We start from the raw sequence: 22,066 nt of genomic DNA on the forward strand, positions 1-22,066 counted from the left end.
TCTCTCTCTCTCTCTCTCTCTCTCTCTCTCTCTCTCTCTCTCTCTCTCTCTCTCTCTCTCTCTCACTCACTCACTCCTAGTTTTCCTTTAACAGGGCTAGAAAGAGAATAGGAGATGCAAGGTAAAGGTAAAATATATTTGCCACCAGAAGAGAATAAGCAATAAAAGTTAAAGGTAAAACAGCCAACAGTAAGCAGAACCTCAGCAGAACAGCCCTGTATTGACTTTGGGCTAATCCGACCATAAATCATGGGAAGCCAACATTGCAATTTTTTAGATTAATTAATTAATTAATTTTTGGCTGCATTGAGTCTTCCTTGCTGCATGTGGGCTTTTTCTAGTTGTGGCGAGCGGGGGCTAATCTTTGTTGCCGTGTGTGGGCTTCTCATTGCAGCGGCTTCTCCTTGTTGCAGAGCACGGGCCCTAGAGCGCACGAGCTTCAGTAGTTGTGGCTCGGGGTCTCTAGAGCACAGGCTCAGTAGTTGTGGCACACGGGCTTAGTTGCTCTGCGGCATGTGGGATCTTCCCAGACCAGGGCTCGAACCGCTGTCACCTGCATTGGCAGGTGGATTCCTAACCACTGCACCACCAGGGAGGTCCAACATTGCAATGTAATAGGAGCTAAACACAATAATACTGAACCACAGCAGCTAAAGGTACATTCAACAGCTAACTAGCTCTTGTCTGTAACAAGTTCGATATTAAACATCATATAAGTGGAATTCCCTGGCTTAGTATAAACTATAAAGATTTTGGCTTCTTTGCTTTAATGTGGCAATTTGAGTTTTATTATTAAATGACATTTCAACCGAATGGCTGATTTTGCTGTAAGTAATATATCTTACTTAAAGATTTTTAAAGTGTTCTATAAGCTTAAAGCATTGATAAATGGGTGCCATGTTGTAAGGTTCCAATATTCTTATTTGCAGATGGCAATTGTAAATTATCTTCAGTTTAATTAGTTATTACTATGGTCCCATACACAGAATCCTTCTCCTTCCCCTCTCTCATATTTTATAGGTAATAGAAAAATGTAAAGTGATTTAAAAGTCTAATCCAAAAAGTACTCATTCAGTGTTGTCTCTATGAATAGTTCATCAAGAAGAAAGTAGTCTAGTTGAGAAAGCATCTTCATGGATTTTCATTTTCTTACGGTAGTACAATGCCAGACGCAAAGGTGGAAAACAATTTAATTGAATCTTGACATCGCAGAACATAATATTTTCATTGTACTTAGTCACTATATACTAAGGAGACAAATTATTGAATAAGTTGCCTTTGAATGGCCTCAAAATCTGTTATCCATTTGTTTTAGGAGGATTATAGGCCGTGCAATGTTAAACTGCCAATAGACTCCAGTGGCACCTGTACAAACCTCTGTCCTACCACTTCTGCACATGACAGTGATTTATTGACTTTCTCTCCAATTGACTGTGAATCCTTGCACAGCAAAGAGTCATGATTTTTTTTAAAAAATTTGAATTCCAAAGCCTACCACAATATCAGGCACAGTGCCACATAGCAGACCTACAATTGATCGTTACAGAGTGAATGAACAAATGAATGGATAGGCATCCCTTGAATGGAATTTGTTAACTCTGCTAAAGGGATTCATATTCTTATTTTTAAAATGTTTCTAACACTCCATTCTATTTTAAATAGATGCATATTCTGCAGTTTACAATGTGTTACCAATGACACCATCCAACTAGGAGGCAAGTATTAAGATTATGACAGTAAATAATATTCAGCTAACAGATCATGAATTTCCAGTATTTCTTGCAAATATCACATCCAGAAAGAAACTTAAAGGCCACATAATCTGTCTGTAGGTTCTATATCCTTGTTGTATCAACGGACAGTCCTGGCTCTCTGGAATTCTGTGTTCTCCCAGACTCTGGTCTCTTGGTTTTCCTATCTCTCTGTCCACACTTCATGTTCCTTAGCAAGTACCTTTTTCTACATTACCTGCTAAAATGTCTTTGATGCTCTTCCCTTTCAACACATTCCTTCTGGGGGAGCCTTTTAAATTAATTATTCCAACACCATCTAGGGGATGACTATTCTCAGACTTCTGTCTTGATTTCTAGGGCTATATATCAAACTATCCACTTGATATTTCCACCTCATTGCGTCTTTATCAATTAATATCACCAAATTGATTACTCCAGAAATACAAGTATTTCTAGAATTTTCTTTCACTAACCCTCATATTCAATTAGTTACCAAGCCCTATTGATTCTCCTTCCCAGCCCTCGACACCCTCACTGTATCACTTTCCTATCTTAGTCCAAGCCTGTTATCTCATACTTTCCTTAATTCCCTACAATTGACACATTGCAGCCAAACAGACTTTGTAAAGTGTAAATCAGACGCTTCTTCTCTCCTGTTTAAGGTTCTTCAATGGTTCACCATTGCTTAGAGAATAACATGCAAATCTTTTAGCATGGCAGTGAAAGGCCATCATGATTCCCCATCCAGGGATTCCCCATCACCCCACTCCCCTCACACACATGAAGTCACCCCATAAACTGATTTCAATTCCAGGAGTAAGACATGATCTTTTATACCTCAATGCCTTTGCATAAGTTGTTTTGTGTTTGTTGTGGTAAATTGAACTAGTTAACTCTGATTTTCTGCTCATCCTTTAAGTCACAAATTGATGATTTCCAGAAATGAGGAACTTACTATTTCCCAGGTTATCCCATTCACCATCATCTTGAGCTGACACCAAGAGTTATTCCTTGTCTTTAATTGTATTCTTTGTAGTCACACAGAACAAGTCTAATGTTTTTCTTTCACATGATATATCTTCAAATAATTTAAAACCTGTTACTCCTAGTGCTTCTATTCTCTGAGGTAAATATCTACAAAGCCTTTTATGTAAGCTTCGTTTTTTCGCACCCACTGAAAGTTGGTGTCCAGAACTTTATTGGGTACCACAGTGAAGTCTAACCATTATAGAGTTAAGCTCAACTCTGCCCTTGTATTAAGCACACTTCACAACCAGCTAGCCATTATTCAGAGGTAGACTGCCCAGCAGGGAGCTGGGATTCATTCTCATCTTAGAGAGAGTTGGGAATTAGACCATAGCTGTCTCAGCACAAAACATTTGGAATTCTGAGCTTGAGGGAAAATTTACCCCACTCTCCAAAGAGCATAGAACTGGATCTGAAATCATTGTTTAAGGGATTTCAAATCCATAGAAAATGTGTGAGGAGAAGGGAAAGAGCCACAGTAGAATGTATTCAGGGAAGATTATATTTTTTAATAGAATGGCTTTTACCCACCCCAGAAAAAGTAAAAGGCATAGAATCCCTGCTAGCTAGGGATACTTGAACTTCCTGTTCTATTCTCCCAGGGCTTATGAGGTACTATTTTTCTTTGATTAGGGCTCTCCAGATAACCAAAAACAGATGAGTGTTGCCTCTCCCAGGAATACTTACCTCTGAACAAATAGCAAGCTCCTCAATATTAAACATAAATCCCTGATAGAATTTTAGGCCTCAGATTACAGACAGGATATTGTTTAGGCAGTAACCTAAAGATGTACTTCACAGTGCTAATGAAATTCTATTATGCCCAAACTAGATTCCATTTCAATGTACAAACATTCACAATTAATTATAAGATTATGAGCATAATATTCAGAGTAATATTCAGAGTAACACCTGAATATTATTCAGAGTAACACCTACAAATAAATAGCATAATATTCAGAGTAACACCTACAAATAAATACCTGGCTCAAGTACTGTAGAAGCATTTAAATCTTACAGGAACATCAAAGCACTCATATGTTGCCCATTTCTTATTTTAATTGTAAAAATATAGGCCAAGGTTTGGAATATATTTCCTTATGATATATTTTTAAAAGTCTTTGCAATAATTTCTAATAACTTTCTAAAGAAATAACAAGGGAGACACTCCTGGATCTATTAAATTATTATTAATTAAGTAAGCAGCTCTTAAGTTAAAAATACTAGGTTTAAAATGTCACTTGTAGTAGTGCTACTTCCTGGACACCTAGCTTGGTATCCCTTCTACCCTTGGACCCAAATCTAATTGAGAAAAAAAATTTGTTTCTGTCCACATCTCTTTTTAAAACTTAATGTCATTATAGTAATTATATAGTTCCTTAAGTGCTTTTTTCAAATGTCCATATCATTTGAGATTTTAAATCTTTTCTGATATGAATTTCAATGTCTACATTTTTCTTACTATAGTAAAACATTTTCATCTATCTTAATAAATTCAAGATGTTATACCATATTTAAATTTCTATTAAGCTAAATAACCTAGATTTAATGGATATTAATGTAAAACATAAAACCTGTTCTCCCCACGGTTGTCTCCAACTCACCTAATGTCAACTTCCTCATTCTATTTGCTCAGGACAAAAATTCAGGTCTATAGTGACATGCCTCATAATACCTTTCTAATCCGAAATATGACCACTTACCTTGCTCACTCCCCCCAGCCACACTAGCATCATTGCTGTCTCTTGAATATGGTATTCCCAGGGTAGCTTCCATGGCGGGTACTATGCTTGTTTCTCCCTTTACCTGGAAAGCGTGTCCTCTAGATAGTCACATGGCTTATCCCCTCATCTCCTTGGAGACTTCAGTATGCAAACTCCCTTGGCTCAGCACTTTCCATTTCCCCTCCCTGCTTTACTTTTTCCCATGGCACCTACCACCATCTAACATATACTTTACTCATATATTTTAATTTTTGTCTCCCCCTGTCTGATAGGTAGAATTCTAAAGATATACCCTCAAGATTCCTGTCCCTTAGGTATTCAAATAAACACTAATCTTAGCACAGCTGTGAAGGGACAATGTCATTAAAGTTGCTAATCAGCTAACCTTAAAATAGGGTAATCATCCTGGACTATCTGGGTGGGACAAATGTAATCCTTTGAGCTTTTAAAAGCAGAAGAGTAAAGCGGAGGAGAAATGGCGGAAGGGGGACGTCGGAGAGATTCGAAGTGTGAGAAAGACTCAGTGTGCCCTGACTGGTTTGAAGATGAAGGAGGCAATGTGATGGAGAAAGCAGATATTCTGATGGTGGTGAGAGAGGCTCTCAGATGACAGCTACTGGAGGGGTAGAAACCTCATTCCTACATTTAGAAGGAACCGAATTCTGTCAATAACCTAAATGGGCTTGGAAGCAGATTCTCCCTTAAAGCCTTCAGAAAAGAAACACAGCCCTGTTGTGGAAAGATGAAGCATACCCATTGATTTCAGCCTTGTGAAACCCAGAGCAGACAAATAGCCGAGCTACGCTGTGCCTGGAAGTCTGACCTACAAATAATTAATGGATGTTGTATCACGTCCCTAAATTTGCTAAGGCAGCAATAGAAAACCAATACACCCTATTAGAATCTAGGCCTTATGAGGGCAGGGATCCTCTCTTTTTTTCCCCTGTGCTGTGCTCCAGAACCCAGAATAGCACCCAACAATAAAAGATAGTAAACACTCGTTGAATGGAAGAATGTATCCAGTATACACATTTTCCCCATGAAATCTATATTTTACAAGATCTTACGAAATTTTTACCCCAAAATATTGACTAAAAATATTTAAAATGTAAAAGATGAATTGATTTGAAAACTGTCTATTCAGTAGTTTGCATCTTTGCAAGTTAGCAGTGGCTACCGCTTCCATGGAGCCAACACGAGAAGCAGTCAAATACTGCTTCTAAAGCCGTGGTTTTCAAACTACATGTTGTAACATATTTGTGGGTTATAAAATCAATTTATGGAGTTGAGGAAGGGAGGAAGAGAGGGAGGAATGAAGGAAGGAAATAAAACCAAAAAATCAGAACTTTAATTTTAGTGTGGGGTGTATGGGTGTATGTGTATGTGTGTGTGGGAGTGTTGTGTATATGTTGGATCACAACATAAGATGTATTTCTTACTTAGGTACCATCAAGATAATTTGAAAACCACAGCCCTAAAAGTTGTCATGCTCTGTCCTGTGGACCAGGGTGCAATTCAGGGCCTGGTCAGAGGTGAGATGAAGACAGAAGAATGGGGAATGTGTCTGTTGGAAAGGGCTGATCAAAAAAGGACCACACTACACTAAGTCTATGTTAAATTTACAAGACAAGAAGAGAGCTTGTGATTGAATAATTCACAAATTGCACCCCCTTAAGGTGAGAAAATGAACTTTTCTCCTCTTGTGTTCTTCCCTTGCCTTGGACCTGGAGTAGCACCCCTGGACACCATTCAGACCCACCAACTCAGAGTCACGGAGTCTTGGTGTAAAATCAGGCAGCATCTGGAAGGGGATGACTTGAGGCTTCAATCAACAAAGCACCCTAAGATGCTATTTCTTTTCTCCCTTAGAGGGAGAGGATGAAAAACCTAACACTTACCTCTGTTCTGAGATTAGCTAGTTATTAGTGTCATATAAATTTAGTTGGAAAGGAAGTTAGAAATGTCCTTGGCACAAGGAATCAAAGGATAACTGTTGTTTAGAGGAACTTGAAATTGAATATAGCTCAACGTTCTCATTTTTTTTTGTAGATGAGGAAGCTGAACTAGAGACTTATTTTATCCCCATTATTATAACAATGTTACTCGATTTATATTTACCAGCGATTCCAATGTTTATTGTTAGTGGGCTGCATATGGATAACAAAAGAATAATGCAGTTGTCTACTATTCATTCCCCCACTCGAAGGCATACTTCTGGTGGGCAGGCATCATGCTATGTATATCTTTGTGCTCTAGTTAGTAACTACTGTGGTTGGGGAAATTAAATAAGATAATACCTGCGATGCACTTAGCAGAGTGCCCAGCACACTTTAAGAGCTAAGTAAATGCTTTCATATTTGATTTTGTTGCTTTGATTATAATATGAGCATTCTTATTATAGAATATTTATGCACAGGAAATTTTTTAACATTTGTTGATTTTCATTGCATTATACAACAAAATAAAATCATATTTTATGCCCTTAAAATCCATTTATGTTTGAAGGGACATTAAAAAACTACAGAGTTCTTATCTGCTTAAGGCACTTTAAGTAAATGAGTAAAGATGAAAGAATTCCAATTAGTTAAAAATTACGCAGAAAATGTCTTCTTATGCATATGAGGATTCATGATTCATAAAGATAATATTTCTAATGAAAATATAAAAATCTTATATCAAGTTAAGTTCATTTTTCCTTAGGTAAGAACCAGACATCTGAGCTGCATGACCATAGGAGTGTGGAGTCCATACCAATGGCCAAGGGCTATAAATCCTAAAATCAGAATGTGACTTCTTTTAGGAGATATTCCACAGAGAAAGAGTATCAAAACATTAAAAGAAATGAATCACAGTCTGTTTTTCCTGAGGATTCTAACAATGTTATCAAAGTTTTGTTTCTCAATTCTTACAATCTCTACAGCACCTTTCCCCCCTTCTACTTTTCTATTATATAATCAGCATATAATTATGTGCTTTTTCACACTGGAAAGACTATTCTTTTATTAATGACTCTTTGAAAAGTTCTTTATTATTTATCTTTGAAAATGAGTTTGAAATCAAAAGGCTTTCATGGCTTTTCCTTTTTTTCTTTTTAACTTAGGAGTTCTTTAAAGTAATACAGTAGATGGTTACAGATGTCATACGCAGTCATTAGTTTCCAGCTTTAAGGTGAGAAGTAGGGTTCAGGAAACAATGTTGCACCCTCCTTTCTCTGCAGACTAAATGTTTGGGGTTTTGAAGAGCATGTATGCAAATATTGCTGTTCTAACAAAGGCTGTCTACTCTTTGCCTTTTCCCCTTGTTAGGACAATTAGAAAATGGGTTATGACAATAAGCTTCCTGAATTTAGTACAAAGACAGAAGGAGGATATAATTAGCATTTATGGGAAGTACAATGTAAGTTCCAAATTTGTCTTAAATGAGAAATTCACCCAGCCCCTGATCTGTAGTCAATTCTGGAAAGTACCATGCATCTCTGCTGAGGCCAAGCAAGCCTCATTGATGTTTTTGGCTGACTGGTTTTTTTCTAACATTAAATTTACCAGAGCACTCCAGATTGGATACGGGCAGTTATGAAGGAGGATGTACATTACTGCAAAATTTAATCATTTCTCGAGCCATTTTGCTTGCAGTGATAATCCCATAAGACCAACATATCTTGCGTAAGGAACGCAAATGACTTTTTGCTGAGAGCAGCTCTTCAGTTACTTTTATAGCCTATTCCTGCTTAACTTCTAGACTTTCCCATTTGTGGCTAGGACCTGCCAAATCAGGGCTTCAGTGGCTTCTTGGCTCACCACAGCCATGGCTACCTTATTCAAGACCAGCAAGTGGATAATAACACCAGTGATTAAAATAATGATCAGATTTCTTTTCAATAATATTGCTGCTGTTTATGTAGGGCAGAACCTACCTCTACCCAACACTTCCACTGTGGGCAAAGTAATGTCGTGCCAGAACTATTTCAAGAATTTATCTCATCTCCAATACTTTTTGGACTATTTCAAAGGAGATGGCAGAACACTAATAACATGATGACCTTGACAACTTTGCTTCTTTGGGGCCTCAGGGAAATTCACCTAATTGTTTTGTGAGCCAAACTAATATTCGTAATTGAACATCATTTTGCCCAGGCATTTGAAATGCCATGACGTTCCTTTAGTTGAAAATGTCCAAGTAGCTTCATTTTCACCAGCAATCTTTTTACTTGTGAAGGAAAAAGTAACAATAATTTACTTTGATTGTACTGAAGAAGCTCCTTCTCTCAAGCCCTCTTATCTTCTCTTATATATAATGATTTTTCCTTTTTAAATGAGAATCATAGACTCTCAGGGTTGGAAGGAATTTTTAAGATAATTTAATACAAACACCCACTATTGCATGAATCCTCTCTACAGTATCTTCAATGAGGTCTTCCATTAACAGCTGTTCTCCAGGGCAAAGGAGATGAAGGAAAAATAGAAAGGGCAATCCACTATAAGTTATATGAATTTATAAATAAAACAAACTAGAGGATCTAGATGTGGTCTTCCCTACTCACAAGATCTCAGTCTTTCATCTATCTTGTTTAATTACATTATGAAGAATTTGTGAAGCAGAGACTCAATTTTACGTTTGAACTATTGAGAATATGGCCCAACAGGGAGTGAAGCAACACTTCTAAAACCATTTATTATGAGAATTTAGATCACATGCTTCTGACCTTTTCATTTCAATGATCCAAAAAGCTAAAAATATTTTTAAATGTCTACTTTATATGAACAGAATTATAGGAAACTTTCATCACTATTGCTTAAGAATAAGTTAAATGATCTAGTATAAACTACAGGTTAAGAGATTAGGTTCTGGAATGAAAATATACGGTTTGATCTGTAACTTCCCGTTAATTAGCTATATGACCTTGGGAAGTCACTTAACATTTTAAAGCTTTGGTTTCTCAGCTGTAAAAGGAGATAATAATATTACCTCTTTCACTGGGCTATTAAGAGGATTAAATGAGCTAATTCACATGAAGCACATTGTTCAGTATATGGCATATGTTTTAAGTATCTAATAAGTGTTAGCTTCCTCATACCCACTGATGTAATAAAAACATAGAATTACGATGTAGAGAACTCACTATTTTTTAAAAAAAAATTGTTTCAGAATCTTAAATCTCCAGGCATTTACATGAGTGCTATTTTAGACTAAGGGTTAATAGTGTTAGGAAAAAAATTTTCATGCTATAAATAGCTTATAAGGAAATTTTACATTGCCAGAATGGTTTTAACAAATCAATATGGATTATATCATGTGCTAACTGAATAATACAATTATTCTAATTAACTGGTCATGCACTCCACAGATTCTGGAAGAGTGTCAGCCTTCAACTTATGAGCCTAGAGTCATGAAATCATTTGACAAAATATAAAGTTATTATTTATTAGAAACTTGGTTACTTCTCTGTATGTCTGAATAGTCAATGCACTAAAGATATTACTCAACATTATATATCTGATGGGATTTTAAAATAATCCTCTTGAATATGTCCACACAAGGTTTAAAAAAAAAAAAACTGCTATTGTTAATCAATACCGTAAATTACAGTCTCTAGTTTTATGTTACATTTTATTAAATAAAATATCCCCTTTTTATAAAACGTTATTCTGTTCTAGCCCCCAGTTATCCAGTTCTAAACAGTAGTCAGCTTTCCCCTTAGGGCAAAAAGCAAAATAAGACAGAACTTCCATTTGCTGATTCCACAAAGAATTTAAATTCTGCCAGTCCAGAATATCCATGGAGGTAATTAGAAAATGAAAGAATAAAGCTATTTTTCACTTCTCTCCTACCCCCCAGAAATCAGTCACTGCAAGCTGAAATACCTCACTGTCTGAAGAGCACTCCTTTTATATTGACCCTGAGATTTGAAAACTCCTCTTGATAACTCATTACATGATTACAAACTTAACCATTAGAAAACTATTTATAGATCCAGAAATCAGGGAGGTCAAAATAATTACTCTCATAAAAATGAAAGAATATTAACTGGGAAATGTTTGTTGACTCATATATAAATTCTCTTTTTTTCAGAATTTATTCAGATTACTATCCATCAGAAGAATGAGGGATTGGGGTCACCTTCCCAGCATTTAACACGCATCCTTGGGGCGGGGGTGTTCACGTTTTTGTCAGTATCTCATGAAGGAACAAAGAGTATTTAATTATTAGGTAATATGACAGTTGATGGCAATCTACAGAAGATGTTATTCTGGGTGAAATAAAAATGTGCTATGAAAAAATGAAGCAGGGAGAAAATGGGAGAAAAATGTACTATGGAAAACCATTACCTCTCATCCTACAACCACCACTTAAAGATGTCACTGCACATGCTCCGTGCTCTATTAATTGAGAGACTTTTTGCTTTCACAGGCTGGCTGTCCACTTACCCTAGTTGTTTTCACTTTATTCCCAGAGGAGCAGCTCCATCCTTTCCGATCTGGAAGAACTTTACATTCCTCTCCCTCAAGACATGGTTGCATATGGCACCACCATTTCTGTTCCACTATTGAAGCTACAGGAGATAGAAAAATCAATGTAATATTTTCTATTTGGGCTTGTTAATTCTTTGGGTGCACATTTAAAGAGGAACAAAAGCCACATATTTTTCCCACCACTGGGCTGATTAGATTTTGAAGGATGCTTTTTTTTTTTTTTTTTTGGTCCAAAGGGAATAAATCTTTCTAGATTTTTTGACTAAAGATATTTTTTTAATTTTTATTTTACTTTGGTAAGAACACTTAAAATTTTAAGATGGTAGATCTCATGTTAAGTGTATAATACAGTATTGTTAATGATAGGCACATTTTTAAAGGATATTTCATGCCAACATATAGGCTTCATGGACAGTAACATATTGGAAAGAAACTACGTGGATACATGCATGTGCTGATTTACACAAACATATAAGAAAGTGAGTCCATGACCAGAGTCAATATTTTAGAATCAATGTAGTATTTCCCACAAGTAGGCTAAAATCAGGAAGGCATTCAAATGAACACAATCTTTTTTTACTGTGGGCAGTAACTATCACCACAAGGAATGCACCATGAAAATATGAGCACTTAACACATTATTATTCATGATAACATCAATTATATAGACCCACATAAATGTTTATATCCTTTGTAATTAGGTGAATCCTCCAAGAAAGAAATTAATATTTTGATAAATCTCTATAAAAATATTTCACGTGAATTCTATCCACAGCTAAACGTTCACTCATCTGTGCAGTGTTTATTTTTTCATTGTTAAGAACCAGCCATGTGTTTAGGTACCCACACTATTTAATCATCTATTTTCATTTTTCCTTCGCCAAATAATTTATACACACACACACACACACACACACACTCGCCCTCCACTGGCAAATCAATATTTCATGGCATAAAAGTAAGAGGCACATGGACTTATTGGAACCTCATTATAATGCCTTTTGCTACAAAACCGCATAAGATCTTAGACCATCTTCCAATAGATTTTAGATTTCAAAACGCTCTTCAAGTGACCTTGTACCAACCACATGGTTGATGGTGCGGTCCCCCAGGATTAACCCCAGTCATCAGCATCATAGTGGGATTCCAGTTCTAAGCTGTCCTCGTCTACCCTATCCCAAAGAGCAATGGAAGAAGCCTCACCATCCACACAAGATGGAGCAGCTCGTGTGGTACCTGCCACCTGCCCAGGGAAGCAGGAGCACTTGACTGTTTGTGACCGTTCTTCTATCTTGTTCTTATTACAACATCTGTGGAGTGCCACCACCTCGCAAGTGCCCGTTTTAACATGGTGAGCTGCACAAACAAAAACAAAAGTTGAGATAACATTGAGAAAGCTTTGGATACTCCCCCCCTTTTTAATTAGAAGCACATTAAATATAGCTCTATAAAGGATCCACCATGCATGAAACTAGAAATACAATGATGCTGACTCCATGATGCAGATTTGATCTCTTTGTTAAATGTGGTAGGACCATTTCTGTCAGTAAATGCTTGGTGAAGCAGGAACAATTAGTGACTAGATTACAATGAACTGTTAGAGCAGTCTGAAATATAGAGGCAATGTGTGGTATCATCAAAAACATATTTATTTGCATATGACTTTTTTTACACCTTTTTGTTCAACGTGTTGATCAAAGTAAGGGAACCCCCGGACAAGGTGCCCTGTACTAGGGCTGAGACAAACCTTATTCTCAAAGTAGGTGGGTTGATAAAGGTTATATTCTTCATCTAGGGGTGAGTGTAAGGGCCAGGAAGGGAAATTCTTTTCAGAAATCAGGAGGCAGAGGGTGGGAACCCACTTCCTCAGGATTCTTCTGCTCAATTTCCCTGGAAATGAACTAATTGGGTGATTTCTGAAATTCCTGCCATTTTCCTGAACGTTCCATCCAGCCTCAGGGATGGCTGCGGCATGAAGCCAACAGTATTTCCCGCACCTCCTGGGGGGGCTGGCCCCACCCCTCAGCCAAGGCAAGGGCTCCAGGAGCTCCCTTGCCCCCCACCTTGCACCCTGGTTCTAAGTTTAAAAAGTGTTTTCCTCGTTCCTTTAAGTCCTCTTCCCTGCCTCTGACATTCCCTCCCTCCCTCCCACCTGCAGGGCTGAGATCAGAGGGTGGTGATGGTAAAGGGACCCGACAATGACATGACCCTCCTGTCTCAGGTCAGGGGAGAGAGCTCGGTGGCCTCCCCTCGCCCTTGTGTTTACATTTGCAGTCTGAAGCACTTTAAGTTACGTGGGGTTTTTTGGTTTTGGGGTTTTTTTGTTGTTTTTTTTTTTTTGGTTTGTCTGTTCCTGTAACTTATTCTCCAACTACTGCTTCCAACTGAAATAAGACAATTAAATGCCTATTCAGGAGGGGAAAAAAAAAAATCATTCCTTTCCGTTTTGCCTGAGGGAACAACTGCCACCGAATGACAACCACCACAGCCAGAACTTGGATGGATTTATATCTAGCCTGGAAAAAGCCAGTTCACTAAGCTGTGAGGCTCCATCACCCATTTTCTTAACCTCACAGTAAGGCTACTGAACTGTTTGGGTGATTGAAATTTTTGGACCTCACTTATCACATTAGGATAGGGTTCGAGTTTGCCTTCATTGTGTTTTCTACCCAGCATCTCTTCTTCAAAGTATTAACCCTACTGTGAAATGATCAAGCAAATTTTCCATCTGCTAAAGATAAAACCAGCTTAAAATCAAACATTTGTTGAAATGTTATGCTTTCAGAAATGTAAGAACGTGACTGATATAAAAACAGATTTAAATAGAAAAGTAGCACATAGGAAGTTGTTTAATGTTATAAAGTATACTGAGATCATTTTGTAAATGAAATGAGTACATCATGCATTCATATCAATCTTCCCCTCAGAGATGAGGAACCACTAGGCAGTAACTCAGGTTAGATTGCTTGGATTTTTCTTCTAAGAGAGACCAAACCGCATGGATTGTCCACCTCACCCACCATGTGAAACCGAGAAACTCAGGTGTAACATACAGCTTTGACACATAATCCTCAAAAGAATGTTAAGAAGCAGATACCATTTCCAATGTCACAAAGATTTTTCTGTCATGGTAGATACAAATGGGGATTTCTCCATGTGTGATTCAAACACAAGGCTATCAAACAAAAGCTAAAAACTTGAAAGCCGGATTTCTGTTCCTTGCGCTCTAGAAAATATTTTCTTAGCTAAGGACGATTCAGTTTGTTTTAATTTATTGAATGCTTTATGTAATATTATACGAGTCAAAATACTGCTTTCTACACTGAACCTCACTTAGTCACATTTTGAGTCAATACCACATATCAGGCATGGTTCTGAGTAATGGGGATGCAACAATGTGTAAGATGGACATAGACCTGCCCTCAAAGAGCTCATATTCCTGTGGAGAAAACAAATAATAATTAGGTACTAATGATTAAGTAAGACAATATTAGATTTTTAGCTCCTTGAAAGAAATGCAGTAGGGTAATGTGATTGAGAGTAATCAAGCATGGAGGGAAGGCAGATTTTTGTGACTCTCAGGGAAAACCTCTCTGAGGAGGTAACCTGAATAATGGCCTGAATGATGAGAAGAAAGCCTCCATGATGAAGAGCTAAGAAAGGAGGAACTTTCCAAAGAGAAGGAGCAGAAAATGACAAGGTTCTGAAATGGGGAAACGTGTGGTGTGTTCCCAGGACAGCAAGATGGCCAGTGTGGATGTACTGTGGCTGAACAGCTGAGAGGCTGAGGACAATATGTCAGAAACGTAGGAAGATGGTGTAGGGGCGGGGATGCCATGGTAAAGAGATTGGATTTTATTCTCGTTGCAAGGGAAAGCCTTTGGGTGGAAATGTTGTCATCTCATTAATGCTTTAGAAGTTTGCTCAAGCTGCTCTTTAGAGAATGGACTGAAGAAAGCAAGAGTGAAAGCAGGGAGACCAGTCGTGAAGGGGTTGCAGGAGTTCAGGAGGTGAAGGATGGGACACAGACTAGACTAAGGGTTGGGAAGGAGTACCAGATGAGGGATATTTCAGAGTAGAGTTGGTTTGACTTGCTAATGGATTGAGTATGAGCTGTGAGGGGAAGAGGAATTAAGGATTACTCCTAAGCTTGTCCTGAGGAATTAGAATTTGGTGGTTCTGGAAGATAGAGGAGGCCTGGGAAAGGGGAGTTTGGCAAAAGTTGGGTTGGGTCGAAATTACTGTAGTTCTGTTTTGTCTGTGTTAAGTCTGAGATTCTTATAAGACACAGGAGTAGAGATGTAAATCAGGCAGCAACATTTATAAAATGGAGCTTAGGGAAGAGATCTGGACTGCAGATACACACTTAAGAGATCTAGGTTGATAGGTGATATTTAAAGCCATAGACTGGACTAAATTACCATGGAAAGGCTACCGCTACCGATAGAGAAGTAGGGAAGGAATAGTCCAGAACCTAAATCTGGAAGAAGGGAGACAGTAGAAAAAACTGATACGGAGCAGAACATGAGGTAAGAGAAAAAGAACATGAGATAAAGGCATGGAAAAACAAAGAATAAAATGTTTCAAGAAAGAGGGATTGGTCAGTTATGTCAAACGTTGCTGAAAGGTTTAATAAATGAAGCGAAATAATTGTCTCCTAAAAAAATAATATGATGCAGCAGTTAAAACAGAGCCTCCAAAACCACAGTAGCTAGGTTCAAATCTAAGCTTCTTCAAACAGCACTGTAACCTTGGACACATCATCAGATATCTCTGATTAGTATTTTTTCATATCTAAAAGAGGGATATTAATAGCAGCATCTTCATATGGTTGATTTGGGGATTAAATGAGTTAATATGTATAAAGTATTTAGAACACTCCCTGCCTCATAGCAGGTACTCTGTGTTAGCTATTATTAGCACTTGATCTAGATAAAAATCATTTTAATGGCATGATGAAGATAAAAGCATGATTATAGTAAGTTTATTAGAGAATGAGATGCAAAACTGCAGATAATTATAAAAATTTCTTTCAGGGAGTTTTTCTGTGAAGGGAAGAAGGAGATGAAGTAATAGTTGGAATGAAGCAAAGGTTCAAGGAAAGTTTTTTAATGGATGCCACAAAAGCATGCTTGCTTGCTGGAAAAATCTGAGAAAAAGAAAATGACAATATAGGAGAGAAAATGGATAATTAAAAAAAGAATGTCCTTAAAGGGAAATAAGGAATTGAGATTGAGGGCACCTAGGGGGTTGGCATTAGATTCGTGTGGGGACATTTAATCCTAAGAGTGAAGGTGAGATATGTGAATACAGAGTCAGGTAGGTGTGAGCGGATTAGTTGGTGAGAAGATGAAGTTTCATATCTGATTTTATCTCATTTTGCTATGAAATATGAGAGATGTTTGAGAAGAAAAACAGAATATGAAATATATATTTCAAAGAGGAAGAATAAATTTACTGGGAAAGAGTAGTAGGACTGCCCGGCAGGGAGTTGGCTGATATGCACCCAGTAAACTGTAGAGGACACAGTGGAATGAATGAAGGGGTGGGATTACAGAACAAAATGGAAATAAACGTCTGTGTGATGATAGATAATTTGGGATGCTTGGAGCTCTGATAGCAATTTAGGGAAACAGAGATGTAAGTCATGATGAGATGTGTCCTGCAAGTCTCTGAATGGAAGCCAGTTTAGAGAACAAGAGATTATTAGGGTTTCTTCAGAGAGTGATGCTAGCAGGCAGAGGACCGAGCTGAGACAGCTTCAGGAAGAGCTGGATAGTGGCTGGGCTCTCTTTTCCACAGAACTGCAGCGGCCAGGAGCACACAGCGAGGTTCCACTAGTCTCTGTCCTGAGAAAAGAGGCAGGCACCATTTCAGCATCATCCACCAGGGCCATTTTATCATCTTTGTTACAAGGAAATTTTAATCATATGTTGGAAAAGAATTGACAGGTGAAAAATTTGCACCTGGTTTTCCCTTCCCAATGCCAATGTCAAAATTCATTTCTACTTTTCCTGACAAGGAAAACTGTACTTCTCCACCCCACTAATTAAATCTAGATGTGGTGATGTGACTTGCTTTGGCCAATGAAATGAAAGCTGAACTTACGAGCAAAAGCAAAGGATATCAGTCTGTGTGGACATTTTAATAGCTAGTGTTATTCACCAGATTTCTCCCACCAGCAAGAGCAACTAATTACATTCTTGATAGGAGAGACTATATCAGCCTGAGTCCCCAAGAGACATGAAACAGAGTCCCCGCCAACCATATGGACATATGAGTGAGAAACCTTAAAGTGTTATAAGCCTCTAAAATTTGGTGGTTGTTTGCTACTGTCACAAAACTTAGCCTACCCTGACTACACAGTAGTACTTTCCATTGCTTCCTAGGTTGTGCAGTAGGATATATATTGTCAAATGTGTTAGTTGAAGGATAAGTCAGTGAAACATGATATCTCAAAAACCTGGATCATTCTAGCTTATTGAGTCAATGCAGAACGAACAGAAACAAGAAAATGTTGTTCAGATGTTTATATAATTCAAATGGTTGTAAAGAGTCATTTTACAATTGGATAATTATGTTGGCTAAGTTCAGTATGTCAGAGCTCTGGTGAAGAAAGTGTGCTTATTTCTTCTTTGAGAAGAAAGGAGGTAAAATGATGCCCATATGGTGTAATGAAGAGAAGGATAAGGTAGGAGCTGCACTGGGAAGAAGAGAGGCATGTCCTCCCCCTTCAGAGAATATGGGACTAAATGTTAAGGAATTAATAACAAAGGTGACGCAGATGAGCAAGCCTCACAGACCCAAGGCCTTTCTGCCCTGCCCTTTCTCTTCATTGCCTGTGAATAAAATGCACAGACACACAGGTTGAGTTTCCTTGTGAGAAGTAGGATTTTGTGAAAAATCTCTATCAGACTTTGTCCTTCTTATTAAAATTGAAGTTGTAAAGCTTTCTGTGGGGGGATGAGAAGGGGATGATTAACCTTGTTAAAATAGAATAGATGATAGGCAGGTAGGTAGGTGGATGTGGGTGGATGGATGGATGGAAGGATGGATAATCCTGCACTCAAAGAGTCTTAAGGCATGGGTAGGGAGAATATTGACTGTTCAATATTTTTATATATGCCAGTATATATGGTAAGTAAAATGAGATATCTCAAAATAGGGACATGAATCTTCTAGCAAAATTTAGTTCACCTAAGCATGGCATACATATACACACACATAGTTTTCTTATTTGTCTGCTATATATCTTAACTTCTCATGTCAAATTCTTGTAGACAAAGGCTAATTTTTCATGTAAACTGCTAGTATGTGGCATGTGTTTAATAAATGGTAAACAAGCAATTTAAGAAGGTAAAACTAATTCCTGTGGTTTTCCTTTAAAAGGTTAATGAGACTGTAAAAAATTCAAGCAGTTACTAGAATTCTCTACACGGAGTCAGACAGAGCTCATGATAAACTAATCTAATCAAATATTAGGGCTTTCCAAATTAACAAAATAGACTTCACAGACAATCGGCGTCATACTAAAATGATGCAAGACCCCCTGGAGAAGATTTAAATGAAAAAAGAATGAACAATTTTCTTCATGTCACAATCCCCAAGTCACAAAAGATAAAACAACAAAAAGCCCCACACCTTTCTGCTATTTTCTCCTCCCTGAATGTGATGCATTAATACAAAATGTTGCCTCCTACATTTTTGTGAAATGACACTAGAGAACACATAGGTTTTAATTCTTATGAAAACAGGATTACCAAGTCTTGCCCAGCTCTAATTGTTGCCTTCCAAGGTTATTACCTTCATATATCATTTCAACAATAGGATACCGCCCTACTGGTTCCCCAGAAACATGGCCTTAAGAGACTGCCTCTTAAATCCTATCTTAAGATTCCTAAATGTTTTTGCAAAGCTATTATGACTGGAATACTCTGGAATGAAGTCTTATAAGGCATTTTAGCAAAATCTTTGTTTCTAACTATTTTTTACCTTCTCCATAAGAAAAAAAATCTGAATAGCATTTGGTTTATATGTGTGCATAAATTTTTAAAAATTATATATATATACACATACCTATATAGACACATTTAATTTTATATAATTATATACACATATATGTTTATATATATGTTAATATGGTCACACTTTAGCCATTACCTGTGAACCAACTGTATACATAAATATGAAAAATGGGTTCACAGAATAGTATTAATGCAAATCATTTACCTTGAGTAGTGGTGGCTGGCCTTTGGTCAATAAGAGCACAAAGCTATGCATATCACATTCTAAATGTAAGAATAATCCATTCACTCTGGAAACAATTTAAGGAATAGTGGTATTTGCTAAGTAACATCCATAGACTATTCACTGTATGCTATGCATTATTCCATTTTATCATCACAACAACCATTAAAGAGGAAACTATAATTATCCCCAATTTACAGATGAAGAAACTGAGCCAGAGAAATGGTAAGTAACTTGCCCAAAGTAAAATAGTAATAGACAAAACCAGAGGTGAGAATTCAGACAGTTTGCTGTCAGAAACCATGATCTTCAACACTATCATATGAGGTCTTTTCTACAGAGCTCCACGCACATGCAGTAGACTATAGTTCCAGGTGATGTGAAGGAAAGCAAGAAGTGTATCACTGTTCCTACATGTGATGCTTGGTAGCCTAGAAAGGACGTGCACTCTGGAACTGAAATATCTCAGTGCAAGTCTACCCTAACCTATACTATACTTGAGTAAATGCTTAAGCCCATTCACCTTTCAAAGAACTGGTTTGTTCATCTCTAAGATAGCTCCATCGAGCCCTTATAAAGACCAAATGAGATAATGTATGTGAAACTGCTTTTAAATTGTATAGCATTACTTAAATGTGATTTTAATTTTAACTATTAATGTAATTAATGAATACCAAAATGATACAACATATAAATTTAAAAGATATAGTTGTTAGAGAAAGATCTATATTCTATAAAAGTTCTAATTTAATATTTTAAAAAATCTATGTGTATATATATATATGTATACACACATAATTGTGTTGACATGAGATGCATGTAAAAAAAATTAATCTGACATAAGCCACAGAAGAGAGTAAATTCAGCGTCAAGTTGTGAATTTGTTCCTACTTGGTTTCCTCTCCATTAGATTTCAGTTCTTATTTGTATTCTGATTTGTCTCATTGACTCTGAAATTTTGTTTGTCTCCATACACTCCTATTTAATAGTTTTACCCAGCTTGACTAGCTCCCCAGAGTATGCTTACACCTTCTAAGCAGAAATAAAGCATCACCTACATGGACCAATAGGCATCTGAAGTGCAAGCTAGTTAGTGGATTCAGGTTGCTGTAAATCACTTTGAATGGAAAAAATGTGCTGAAACAAAAACTTTCTGAGACAGCTAATTTCTCACTTTAATTCATTAGACTGAAAAAATGGGGCACATTTTTAGACTTTCATGATGAAGCAATCTAATTAAAAGAAATGGTCATTTAAAAAGTTCAATGAATTTCAAAAGTTCACATAATTTATGAAGTCAGGATGATTGGGGAGGAAATAACCAAATGTCAATGACATTTTTACAGAGCTTGTTTTCTAAAACTGCTCTAGTTTCATATGGAAAAAATAAAATTATTGGGGAAAAACAGATTGCCACAAAGGATAATATTCCTAATAACAGTACGGTCTCCGTTAACAGAAGCAAACTCTCAACGAGAGGATGTACCACAGTCTATTTTAAGAGAAAGAGGCAGAACAGAAGAAGATTCATTCTTGGGGGAATTTTAGATTCACTGCCCCTCAGCTCAATCATGAACATCTTCTATATCCACGTTTTAAATGAGAAGTGATGTTGAGGAAGGCAAACCTCAAAGAATATTGGTCTCTTTATAAACTGTCCAACAACTTCTGCTGGTAAGGTCTGCTCTGAAAAAGAGGAACTGGACCAATCAAATCCATTTCTCTAGAAATTTTAACTAAAAGTCACAGAATTGTCCCATGGAAATGGGCACTTGAGTCCAAAGGTCATTTGGCATCAGGAGTCAGGTAACCTGTGGAGAGCTTTGTGAGAGCCTCACTGTGTTGAGACATGGGGACACATAGGAGTGGGAAAAAAGCACAGGTGCAAAGGTAAGAGATAAAGAAGTAGGTAGTTCCACCACCTGCCTTGGTGTCTGCCTCTCCTGAGGTCTTCCTGAACTTTTTCCTCAATTCCTGAAATATTTTATAGAATAGGTTTCAGTGAGCCCCTTTTTTCCTGACGTAATTTGATGATGTCTCTGTTCTTTGAACCAAAAATAATATACTGACTAGGATATTTCCTTTTTTTAGATAAAGTTAAAATTAACAAAAGCTAATTATCAATCAGAACTATTGTACAGCACAGGGAACTATATTCAATATCCTGGAATAAACCATAATGGAAAAGAATATGAAAAAGAACATATATATATGTGTGTGTGTGTATACACACACACACACACACACACATCTGAGTCACTTTGCTGTATGTCAGAAACTCACACAACACTGTAAATCAACTAGACTTCAATTTTAAAAAAAAGAAGTATTTTCTACTCCCACTTTTAAGAGCAAAAGACAAGTTTCCACCTTCAAAGTAGGATCCAGGAAATTCACCATTCAACAGTCTCACTTCCCATATTTACCTCATAGTGAAAGTTGACATTTCAAAAGATAACCAACTCCAATTACTACGAGGGGGAAATGATCCATAATATTCTTTTAAATGTTTCTAAAGGCAAACGTTTAAAAGTAGATTTCCTGCTTAATCCCAAATTGTACCCCCAAAATGTGAAGAATCAGAACATCCCCAATTCCTAAACACTATGAGAGTCACACTGTTCTTTTATGACTAATAATATTCCTGTAATTGCTCCTAGGAAGGAGAGCAGGCAGCCCAAGAGCTTCTTCAGGGAAATGATAGAGTGAGCAGCGAGAGCAGTGAAAAGGAAGATGGGATGCTGTCCCTGAAGAGTGAAATGTTGAGTAAGTCCCTGAGCCTCTATCCTCATTTGCAAAATGAGGAAATCAGACTAGTTTGAGAGATAATTTAAAGGTTCCTTCCATTTCTAAAGTGTTATGAGTT

The 22,066-nt window shown here is 37.2% G+C and overlaps 1 protein-coding gene across 1 annotated transcript in view; it reads right to left on the reverse strand.

The window, feature by feature from the left end:
- The window catches only part of TAFA2 (TAFA chemokine like family member 2), a 540,141-nt gene that overhangs the window by 39,644 nt on the left and 478,431 nt on the right, over positions 1-22,066 (reverse strand). Inside the window, exons 3-4 of the mRNA XM_029206748.1 lie at positions 12,157-12,309; positions 10,909-11,033 (exon numbers count right to left, since the gene is read on the reverse strand). Of these exons, the coding sequence (XP_029062581.1) occupies positions 10,909-11,033; positions 12,157-12,309 (278 nt within the window). The remainder of the gene's footprint in view (positions 1-10,908; positions 11,034-12,156; positions 12,310-22,066) is intronic.

Source organism: Monodon monoceros, unplaced genomic scaffold (assembly GCF_005190385.1).
Source record: "Monodon monoceros isolate NGI ecotype Baffin Bay Population unplaced genomic scaffold, NGI_Narwhal_1 Super_Scaffold_6, whole genome shotgun sequence".
Classification (NCBI taxonomy): Eukaryota; Metazoa; Chordata; class Mammalia; order Artiodactyla; family Monodontidae; genus Monodon; species Monodon monoceros.